The 11545-nt window shown below is 51.2% G+C and overlaps 1 protein-coding gene across 1 annotated transcript; it reads left to right on the forward strand.

Moving 5' to 3' along the window:
* Window positions 1–6893, forward strand: LOC124463813 (guanylate cyclase soluble subunit alpha-2-like; the record flags this gene model as incomplete). Its single annotated transcript, XM_047015575.1, is given in 10 exon segments — window positions 1–853; window positions 3505–3566; window positions 4180–4298; window positions 5998–6265; window positions 6267–6464; window positions 6466–6507; window positions 6509–6578; window positions 6580–6732; window positions 6734–6775; window positions 6777–6893. Coding segments are annotated over 10 exon segments (1317 nt in total), but the record flags the coding sequence as incomplete, so codon positions are not given.
* Window positions 6894–11545: the final 4652 nt, after the last annotated feature.

Below are 11545 nucleotides of genomic sequence, written 5' to 3' on the forward strand. Positions count from 1 at the left end.
AAACGCGAGCGCAGCAGACGGATAGAACTTCACCGGCGGCAACATCTGACGTTTGACTCCGTGCCGTCTGTGCGGTAGTCCTCTTCTCGCGCCCGCTCCCGCGGAAACACAGCATTCCGAACAGATAAACGAGGGAAAATAGAACAGATAAATAAACACAACGGATAAATGAAGCGATGGACATGATTGAAGGACTGACGTGAGAATTAAGAGTACATTCACGGAGTCAAGCTGCCAAACCGTCGCAGAGGACATACTGCCTATGGAGAGTGCTCTGTGCGCAGCAGGGGGTATGATATGACTCTGAGATTTAAATAAATAAATAAAAAGCTTCAAAGCAGGGATAAAAGGTTTGGTTCGGTTTCCAAAGACAAACAGCAGCTGGGTGCGCAATTTGGAGACACAATTTTCCCTCTTGCATAAATGCTCGCGTGCCGTTGGTGCTCTCTCGCACTCCCGCGGTTCCCCATCGACTCCGACCGACCGGCGCGCGCTGTGCGCCTCCCCCCGGTTCTCTCCCACGCGAGCCGAATCTGATGAGTCCCCGTGGCCGTTTCACGCGCACGCGCCCGGGCTCCTCGCGCTCAGCAGCAGAACCGGCAGAATCATGTCTTCGTCGCGCAAGATCTCGTCGGAGTCATTCAGCTCGGTGGGCTCCGACTGCCTCGAGAGCCCCGGAGGAGAGGATGGAGATTCGTGTCCCTTCTCGCGGGTGTTCTGGAACGGCAAAAGCCCCGTGGAGAAGCTCGCGTGCCCGTTCGAAGACCAAACAGTACCCAAACGGGCGACCAGACGTAAGCGCGTCAATCTTGACTCGCTTGGAGAAAGCTTGAGGAGGTTAACTTCACCCACGGTACGGTTAAACGGAACACAGAACGCTGTCTGCGCGATGTATATTGTATGTCATGCCCTCACCTTTACGGGCCAGTGGCATCTGACTGATTGCATAACAAGTGAAGAGTGTGTGTGTGTGTTAGATTACCAGTGAATATAACCTATTCCACAGATAGATATCTCGTTAGATTCAGAACAGGAGAGGTTAGCCGGCAGGGGGTCTGAGGTTTGGAAAGAGAGCTAGGATGTTGATCTCCTCTCTCTGCTTCAGTGGGTTCTGGAGGCTGTTTCTACAGCCTGGCACACCATAGGTGTGTGTGTGTTTAGTTGTGCAAAATGCTGCGAGAAGCACAGACATCCCATAATAACGTGACCAGGTCAACCAAAAACTAGTCCAGACACCATGGTGATCACATTGAGACTGACTGGATGTTTAGGTGTGTGTGTGTGTGTCTGTGTGAAAGAGATAAGGAGGGCAACGTTTAATTTGATTGTCTAGAGACTCTAAATGAGTATGTGCTGTTGGCGAGTGTGTATTGGAGTGTGTGTGTGTGTGTGTGTCACAGGCTGTAATTGAACAGAACAGTTCATGCTGTCTCAGCCGAGAGAGGCCAACTGTCACAGCGACCCCTAGACTGCACGCACTTACACGCACGCACGCACTTACGCACACACACACACACACACACACAACCTGCCAGCATCCAGTAGGGTGGCTGTTCTAAGTGTCGGCAGTCAAGCATGACGGTGAGAATAGAGCATGCTCTGTGCTCACTTCACGGCTCTGATCCCCTCACTCAACCACGATGACCCACATCACATGACACTTTGAGGCAGTCGCTAATCAAATGACCGGTGAGTTTTGCTCCAATGCCTGGGTGTAGCTTCTGAACCTGTACTTGTTTACGTAACTCATGCGAATACACACACACACACAAATATGGAAATTATGCAGGAGGAGTGTAAAAGGAAAGAAGGGATGAGGGTTGGTAGATGAAAGGGTGAACGGATTCGAGAAAAAAGGGCAGGAGGAGAGAGTTAGGGAGGGCAGGAGGGGAGAGTTAGGGAGGGCAGGAGGGGAGAGTTAGGGAGGGCAGGAGGGGAGAGTTAGGGAGGGCAGGAGGGGAGAGTTAGGGAGGGCAGGAGGAGAGAGTTAGGGAGGGCAGGAGGAGAGAGTTAGGGAGGGCAGGAGGAGAGAGTTAGGGAGGGCAGGAGGAGAGAGTTAGGGAGGGCAGGAGGAGAGAGTTAGGGAGGGCAGGAGGAGAGAGTTAGGGAGGGCAGGAGGAGAGAGTTAGGGAGGGCAGGAGGGGAGAGTTAGGGAGGGCAGGAGGGGAGAGTTAGGGAGGGCAGGAGGGGAGAGTTAGGGAGGGCAGGAGGGGAGAGTTAGGGAGGGCAGGAGGAGAGAGTTAGGGAGGGCAGGAGGAGAGAGTTAGGGAGGGCAGGAGGAGAGAGTTAGGGAGGGCAGGAGGAGAGAGTTAGGGAGGGCAGGAGGAGAGAGTTAGGGAGGGCAGGAGGGGAGAGTTAGGGAGGGCAGGAGGGGAGAGTTAGGGAGGGCAGGAGGAGAGAGTTAGGGAGGGCAGGAGGGGAGAGTTAGGGAGGACAGGAGGGAAGAGTTAGGGAGGGCAGGAGGGGAGAGTTATGGAGGGCAGGAGGGGAGAGAAGGTAGAGGAGGGGAAACAAACACTTCAATAGAGGGGAGGGAGGGGGGGAGGAGGGGGAGGTGAGGATGAAGAGAGGGGGGATGGGGTGGAGAGAAGGGGAGAGTGAGGAGTTTTGTGTGTTCACCCCACCCCCCCTCCCTCCCATTCTGAGAACCAGATGATGCAGATGTTTTGTTCACTTAGCCCCTGCTGTCATCTTTTCACACCTCTCTGTCTGGCTGCGTTTCATCGTGTTTAGGAAGTGTTTGTGTGTGCGTGAGATAAACAGGTATTTGACTTTGACAGTGTGTACCAGTGACGTGTGTTGCCCTGGAGAGGGGGGTCTGAAGGATAACGCCTGTGTCCTGCATGTTTGCTGGTTTATTGTGTGAGAATGTGTATTCTAGGGGCTAGTGTGTGTGTGTGTGTGTGTGTGTGTGTGTGTGTGTGTGTGTGTGTGTGTGTGTGTGTGTGTGTGTGTGTGTGTGTGTGTGTGTGTGTGTGTGTGTGTTAATGTGTGTTAATGTGTGCTGACAGTATTTGTGTTGGGTGAATGAATGGCAAGGACACAGCCATGGTAAAATCCCATGAGAAAAGAGAGAGTAATGTGCACACACAAACACACACACACGTGCACGCTCCAGTGCTTGGCCAGATGTGCTGCCTGCCCCACAATGACTGAGTCCTGGGTTAAGCCCTGGGTTGACCCCTGGGTTGACCCCTGGCAGAGACACAGTGTTCTGCTGGGTAGATAGCAACTGGACAAGGGTGGTGGTGTTGTATAGACACACAGACACATACACACACACAGACACATACACACACACACAGGGATTTGAGATTTGAAATCAAGCTGCATGGATTGGGAACGTGGAGAGTAGGATTATGTTGAGACATTCTTATGGTGATATGTTTTGGTTATATTACATCTGTGTGTCTGTCTGTTGGTCTGTCCATCTATCTATCTATTTATCTATCTATCTGTTTGTCTGTCTGTCTGTTCTGAACACATTGTGATTTGTTTTTTTAGACACAGACTGTTCAACAAGCTCTCCAGAGAACACTAGAGTTCTACAGGCAAAAAGAGATCAGGTAAGCTGCTTGTGTGTGTGTGTGTTCATGTCCTTCAGTAACTGGGAGCTGGAGGCAGACGGAAAAGAGAGGGAGAGAGATAGAGAGAAAATAGGGAGAAAAACAAAGAGAGAGGAAGGGCCCAGTGTGTGTTTCTTCATGGTGACTGAACAAGGTCATCACAGCTCCCCTAAACCTGTAGTCATCACACACAGTGTGTTTGTAGTCCAACTATTCCCTTTTGAGAATTTATCTGTATTTGACTACCCTTGAATAGAGTATTATATTTCTGTGAGTGTGTGCGTGTTGCTGTATCCTTTATGTTCCTGGACATGTGTGTGTGTGTGTTTATTAAAGTGCTAAATAACTCTGCCTATAAAGATCAGCAGGTCAATACTACTGTAATGCGCCATTGGTTTTGAACAGGTTTGAACAGGCAATCAATGAAGCGTGCTCGAACCCTGACATTTATGATGTCTTTCTTCTAGTTAATACTAATGTGTGAGTGCTTTGGTGTGTGTGTGTGCATGCATATGTATGTGTGTATGTGTGCGCATGTGTACGTTTGTGTGTGTTTGCGCATGCATATGTGTGTGTATGTGCATGCATGTGTGTGTTTGTGTTTCTCCCTCAGATGCAGAGAGGATGGGAGAGGAGAGGAGCAGCGTGCACTGGATAAGTGCCCCTTCATGGACACCTCTGGCTCAGAAGAGGACATCTCAGGAATATTACAGTACATGGCCACTCTACTGGGTCAGTATCACGTGTGTGTTTTTGTGTGTGTCAGTGCATGTGTGTGTGTTGGCTCTCGTGTGCTTGCCTGGGTGAGCACACAGGAGTAGCCTTCAGATCAGTGATAAGCTGACTCATTATAGACGCTTGACTCTGAGTCTCGTCTCTTCCTGTCTCTGGACCAATGGGCATGCCCGGAGACCTCTCCGTTGTCACGGTAACCTTGGATGTGATGGATGAGGATTACACTCCGCTTGCTGATTAACGACGCCTCCTTTCTCCTTCCTTACTGTCTATGAGCGCGCTCTGTAGGCATTTGATTGATGATGTCTGCTTCTTAAACTAGCTTGGCTGTCTATGAATGTGCACCAACAGGAGGTTTATAACAGACGACTTTTCTAGTGTGCAAACTTGTTTGTGTGCACTAGAAAGGATATAGAGGATATCACACAATGATATCCTCTGTGTGTGGGTGTTTCTATGTGCGTGTGTGTCTGTGTGTGTGTCTGTGTGCGTGTCTGTGTGTATGTGAATGGATATGTTTGATTTATGTTCCTAGATCAAGCATCCGTGTGTGTCTCCAGTTAACACACATCTATAGGGAGGTGATTAAGTGATTTATAAGGCTTACTCTGTAGAATGCTGTTTGAGCTGGGATGCCTAGACTCCTGCGCATACAAACACACACACAGACACACACACATAGACACAGACACACACACACACACAGACACAGACACACACACACACACACGCACACAGCCCCACACATCGCTGAGTCAGTCGGTCTCGTCCCCCTTCTCTCTCCTCCCTCCTTTCTCTCTTCTCTCCTTGTCCTCCTTCATTATTGCACTTACCCTTTTTTTCCTCTTCTCCTTTTCCTGTTGTCTGCTGGCTACTACATAAAGAACAACCTGTTCCCTCCCCTCGCTCTCTCTGTCTCTCTCTCTGTCTCTCTCTCTGTCTCTCTCTCTGTCTCTCTCTCTCTCTCTCCCTCTCCTCTCTCTCTCCTCTCTCTCTCTCTCTCTCTCTCTCTCTCTCTCTCTCTCTCTCTCTCTCTCTGTGTCTCTTTCTCTCTGTCTGTCTCTCTCTCTCTCTCTCTCTCCTCCTCTCTCTCTCTCTCTCCTCTCTCTCTCCCTCTCTCTCTCTCTTTCTCTCTCTCTCTCTCTCTCTCTCTCTCTCTCTCTCTCTCTCTCTCTCTCTCTCTCTCTCTCTCTCTATATCTCTGTCAGTCGTGACATGACTGGTAATGTCATCATGCCCCTGAGTACTGTTTTTAGATAACCCACCTGTCAGTGGTCTCTTCTGTTGCTGGGTGTGTATTTTGTATTGCGTGTGTGTGTGTAATGTCCAGTGCGTTGTGGTTTTCAGAGTTTGTTATGCGACAGGGTTGACTGATCAGACAGCAGACATCTGCTGCATTTGTGCATGTGTTTGTTGTCAGTGTGTGTGTGTGTCAGTGTGTGCGTGTCAGTGTGTGTGTGTCAGTATGTGCGTGTCAGTGTGTGTGTGTGTCAGTGTGTGTGTGTGTCAGTGTGTGTGTGTGTTCTAAATTAGACTCGTAATCAGTGTTTTGCCTCCCCCTCACATCAAATAACTCCACACAGTTCAGGCGTGGCAGACCAGCTGTGTGTTTAGTGTTCTTTCACTCATGTGCTGTGTGTGTATGTGTATGTACTGTACCGGTTAAATGACCCTGATGTGTGTGTGTGTGTTGTAGGTGTGCGGTTCTGGGAGCTGCGCGAGCGTCTGGGGGAGGAGTACTTCGGCCTGTGTCTGGAGGAGAACGAGCGCGGCCTGCTCGCCGTCGGGGGCAACCTGCAGGACTTCTTCAACGGCTTCGACGCCATCTTGGAACACATCCGAACGTCAACGGGCCGCCGCGCCTCTTCAGAGAGCCCCTCCTTCCAGTGCACTGACCCCCTTGAGGAGGGGAGGGGCCGGGGCGGAGGGGGGAGCGGAGGAGAGGGCGCGCCAGAGAGGGAAGGAAGGGAAGATCCTCCTGCTTCACTGTCTTAACCCCGCCCCCGTCGTCGGATTGGTTATGCCGGGCCTGATCCGGGCCGCCGCCCGCAGAATCTTCCAATCACACGTGGAGGTGGAGGAGGCCCCTTCCCTGATGCCCTCGTTGCCCAACGAGGACGCGGAACACTCAGACTCCACCCCCACCCCGTCCCCGACGCCGTCCCCCCTCCTCCTCCCCCTCGCCTCCCTCCCCCACCTCCTCTCCTCCCCGTCTGCCTGTCCTTCCTCATCCGGGGAGAACGCCTGCCGTCCCGCACCTTCCCCCCTCCTCCAGCCCGAGACCCCCACACGGACCCCCCCTCTCCCTGTCCCCTCTCCCCCCACCGACCTGCGTATAAGCCTGGCCACGTTCTGCCGGGCCTTCCCCTTCCACCTGGTTCTGGGGCCCCACATGGAGCTTCTGCAGCTTGGGGAGGGCCTCAGGAGGCAGGGCCCGGATCGAGCCCCACCGGACCCTCTCTTTCAGGGACTGCTTTTGAGATTGTGTCCCCCAGGATTGAGCCCTCATTTCAGGGCATCTTGCTGCGGCAGGCCTCCCCCTTCACCATCCGGACCCGACCAAACAGTACTGTGCCCGGGACCAAGGAGAAGGTAGAGCCGCCTGCGTTAAGTCATGGCTGGGGTCTGGGGGGGTGGGGGCCTGGGGGCTGGGAGCTCGGAAACTGGGGCCTGAGGCCTGGGGTCTAGTGTCTGGGGGCTGGGGTCTAGTGTCTGGGGGCTGGGGTCTAGTGTCTGGGGGCTGGGGGGTCTGGTGTCTGGGGGCTGGGATCAGAGACCGTGATAAGATGTGGTGTGTGTGAGGTCAGAGAGTGTGAGGTCAGAGAGTGTGAGGTCAGAGAGTGTGAGGTCAGAGAGTGTGAGGTCAGAGAGCCTCGCAGGTGTCGCCTGGGATCAGACACACAGGTGAGAGCTCCGAGCACAACAATGCGTTCTGCAGTGTGTGTGTGTGTGGGGGGGGAGTGAGTCAGAGGAATAGGCTAAAACGAGTGTCTTGTATAACAGACAGGGAACTGATTTAAAGGGAAGTATTTTTTATTTCAAAGTAATGCACAAGTGAGTACACATGTTAAGTAGACCCTTCTCTCTCTCTCTTCCCTCTCTCCCTCACACTCACTCTCTCCCACCCTTTTCCTAAAACATTTCTGAACTCCGTTCTTCCTCAGCTCCTGTCCTGCTTGTTTCTTGTCCTCCATCAGGACTGATTTCTGGTTTATTTCTCTCGGCCATTTTTTCTTTCTTTTTTAGAATGGTTTTCAAAGAAGAATAGGTCATTCAGATTTATAAATATGTATGCCATGTTGCAGTTTTTCTGCTAAATATTGTACATTTCCGACATGGTAGAGAAGCCGTGTGCCGCATGACATCCTGTCTGACCACGGAGGGCTCTAATTGGAGGCTTTTCGTAGTTACCCTTGGGCACCGAGGCTGTTGACAAAGGAAGCGATCTGGGGGCTTACTGTGCTAATCTGGACAGATGATTATGAAATACAGCAGCTTATGTTTACATATCCCCTTCTGGGGGGGGAATTAGAAACTCACCACTCAGAAAGGTGCCTTGTTGGCACATATACACACTTATACACACACACACAAACACACACACCCTCTCCACATGCCCTCCCCCTGTACTACGGCTCCCCTCTCAGCACAGTCACAACTCAAGTGGCACTACTCTCTTTTTATCCCTCCCTCCCTCCCTCTCTCTCTCTCTCTCTCTCTCTCTCTCTCTCTCTCTCTCTCTCTCTCTCTCTCTCTCTCTCTCTCTCTCTCTCTCTCTCATCATCCCCCCTCCCGCTCTCTCTCTCTGCTCCCAATCATCTCGTTTTTTTAGTACTTTCACACATTTTTATACAGTAGTTGACCAAGCTGATAGAACATTCAAGATATACACTCCAAACACGTGCATAACATTTTGACACGCACACACACACACACACGTTGCGTTGACAAAGTAGTGAGTGTGTGCGTCACAAACACTTTCTGTCAGCAGGGGTTAGATAACCGCTGGTTGAGTCAGACAAGAGTGTGTGACGTGTTGAGCAGGTTGGAGCTGTCTGAGCATTAGGAAACACACACACACACACACACACACACATACAGGTTAATAAATGACTGAATTCACTTTGTGGCAGGAACATGAATCTGTCTACTCCTTGTGTACACAGATTCACAGCGTACTGTATTCGGGTGTGTGTGTGTTTGTGTGCGTGTGTGCGTGCGAGTGTGTAGTGAATGCATTGCTCGGTAAGAGGTCAGTGGGGCTCATTTGAATTGTTAGAAATATTTTAGACAGACAGAGAGAGAACGAGGGAGGAATGGAAGGAAGGAGAAAGAGAGAAGGAGGGAGAGAGAGAGAGAAGGAGGGAGAAGAAAGAGAAGAGGGGAAGGAGGTCTGACATTTTCAGCTGAAAGGGCACAGAATGGAGGCGACAGTCCAGGGTAAGAGGCTATACACCACCCTGTGTGTGTGTGTGTTTGCATGCGTGTTTTTTCGCCTGTGTGTGTGTGTGTGTTTGTATAAGTGGCTAGCCCCCCCCCCCTCCCTAACAGCACAGACCCTCTGGAAAGGTCAAACGGCAGCTCTCCTCCTCCTTTTCCATCTCTTTCTCTCTCGCCGTCCCTCTCCTTCTTTCTTCCCCCCTCTTTCTCTCACCGTCCCTCTCCTTCTTTCTTCCCCCCTCTTTCTCTCTGCCCCCTCTCCCCCCTCCTCCTGTCCTTCCTGGGGAGGGCCCTGTGGTGTTGGAGCACCTGTCAGCCCTTCGAGAAGGGTTAGGGTCATCTTATTGACATGCTGTCAGGGCCGCGCTCATCTGCCCACCACCTTTACCCTCCACCTTCCTCCCTCCCTCCCTCTCTTCTATTTCTTCTCTCCCTCCAGCCTAGCTCTATCACCCCATCCTTACCCTTTGTCAATCCTATTCACGGTCCACCAACAACACAGACACACACACACACAGTCACACATACACACATACACACACACAGATACACACACACAGACACACACATAGACAGAGAAAGTGACTTTCAAAGCTTTCTTCCTCCTCTTGGTCTGGGAGAGGATTAAAGGTAACTGTAAACGTACACGGGCAGACACACACACACAAACACAGACGCCTGCCCTAAAACACAGGTGTACACAGGTGTGCTCTGATGTGCTTTCTGAACAACAGTGCAGGAGGACTAAAGAGGTTTGAGAAGTCTGGCTCCTGGCAGCCTGGAGACATGCCAGCTGACCTGGTCTGAAGGGCCCTCTGCTCAGCTGGCCCAGTCCCACCTCCACCCCCCTCCCTCCACACACACACACACACACACACACACACACACACACACACACACACACATACTTACAATGTGGGGGGGCAATCATGGTATTAGTCAGATTGAGTGACCTTGTGTGTGTGTGAGAGAAAGATAGAGAGAGAGCGCGCAAGAGAGAGAGAGGGGTGGGGGTGCGAGAGAGAAGGGGGAGAAGAAAAGGAGGAAGTGAGACAGGGAAAGGGAGAGGGGGGATAGAGTGATGGGGTGGAGGAGAGAGGGAGAGATCAAGAGAGGAAGAGAGAGAGAGAGGGAGAGTGTCTCATTGACTTCTGCTGTGTGAAGATGTACATGCAAATGAGAGTCTGTTTACAAGCCGGGGTCTGTTCAGCACAGCCAAACATTCTCCCTCTCCGTCTCTCTCTCTCTCTCCCCCTCTCTCCTTCCCTCCTGTCCTCCCTTCATCTCTGTCGCTCATCCTCCCTCCACCGCTCGCTCCTCTCCCCCAGCGCAGGAGTTTGGAGTTGTCTGTTCTGATGAGGGAGATGGGCGCAGGAGAGCACTGAGTTAAAGCAGGGAGACAACTAGGCCAGCTGCCTGCAGGCTCCCTCTGTGTGTGTGTGTCTTTCTTCACAATAATGTGTGTGTGTGTGTCCGTCCATTCGTTTGAGAGTGCACGTGTGCATATTGTGTGACCGCACAATAATATGCGTGTTAGAGCGTGCCTGCGTATGTGTGTGTGTGTCTGAGTATCTGTAAGTGATAGTTTGCACACGAGTGTGTGTGTGTGTGTGTGTGTGCAAGTTGTCTGTGCGTATGTGTGTGGGTGTGAGTACGATTATTCGGCGTTCCCGGTTTTTCCGTCTCCATGGATTCTCCCGTTAGTGTGTTGGATGTGTGGCCCCTCCCACTCCACCAGACACAACCACAGAAAACAGCTGCTCACTTCCTCCCAGCTGCTCTCTATGTGCTCCTCTGGGTGAACATGTGAGCCTGTGTGTGGGTGCGTTCTAATGAAGACTGGGTGTATTCTGTGTGTGTCTGTGTGTGTTGTCAATTGTGTAAGCATTCTGCTGATGGGTGGGTATGTCTAGGTGTTTAGAATAGGATTTAGGTTGTGTGCGTGCTTAAATTGTATACAGGTGCATGTGTGTGTTTGCGTGTGAGAGGGCGTGTGTGTGCGGGCATATTTGTGTGTGTTCTGTATGTATGTGTGTGTGTTTGTGAGAGTGTGTGTGCTCTCAGTAGATGTAGGTTGTATGCATTATGCAGACCTAGGGGAGGGTTCTATAAATAATCCAGGCTTTGCTGTGCTGCAGTGTGTTCACTGGTGGAATAATCTATCTGACACCAAAGAGGAAAAGAGAGGGAGAGAGAGGAAGAGATAGAGAGGGAGAGAAAGGAAGAGATAGAGAGGGAGAGATAGAGAGGGAGAGATAGAGAGAGAGAGAGAGAGAGAGAGAGAGAGAGAGATAGAGAGAGAGAGAGAGAGAGAGAGAGAGAGAGAGAGAGAGAGAAGAGGTGGATGGAGAACAGGAGAGAGAAGAGGTGGATGGAGAACAGGAGAGAGATAGGTATGAGGAAGGGAAGAAGAGGGAGAAAGAGAAATTTCAGAAATAATGGAGGCAGAGACAAAGAGAAAGTGAAAAGTCAGAGAGAAAGAGAGAGTTCAGCTATTTACATGGCCATTTCTTTCATTTGCAGCTACCACACAGAAACCACTGATCAAGCCCCATGGCTCCTGGCTGTAGATTTGGCCTTTGAATTTCTAGGGTGGATGAGTGTGTGTGTGTGCATGTGTGTGTGAGTGTATGTGTGTGTGAGATAATGTGTGTGTGGGTGAGTGGATGTGTGTGTGTTAGTCTGCTTGTACAAAGCAGGTGAGAGCAGAAGCACTGAGCATGTGCTGTGGAACTCCATGGCAACCACAGGCTAATAAAAGAACAACTGTGTCTGCGGTTTCTCTCTCCCTCTTAATCGGTCTT

Source organism: Hypomesus transpacificus, unplaced genomic scaffold (assembly GCF_021917145.1).
Source record: "Hypomesus transpacificus isolate Combined female unplaced genomic scaffold, fHypTra1 scaffold_308, whole genome shotgun sequence".
Lineage (NCBI taxonomy): Eukaryota > Metazoa > Chordata > Actinopteri > Osmeriformes > Osmeridae > Hypomesus > Hypomesus transpacificus.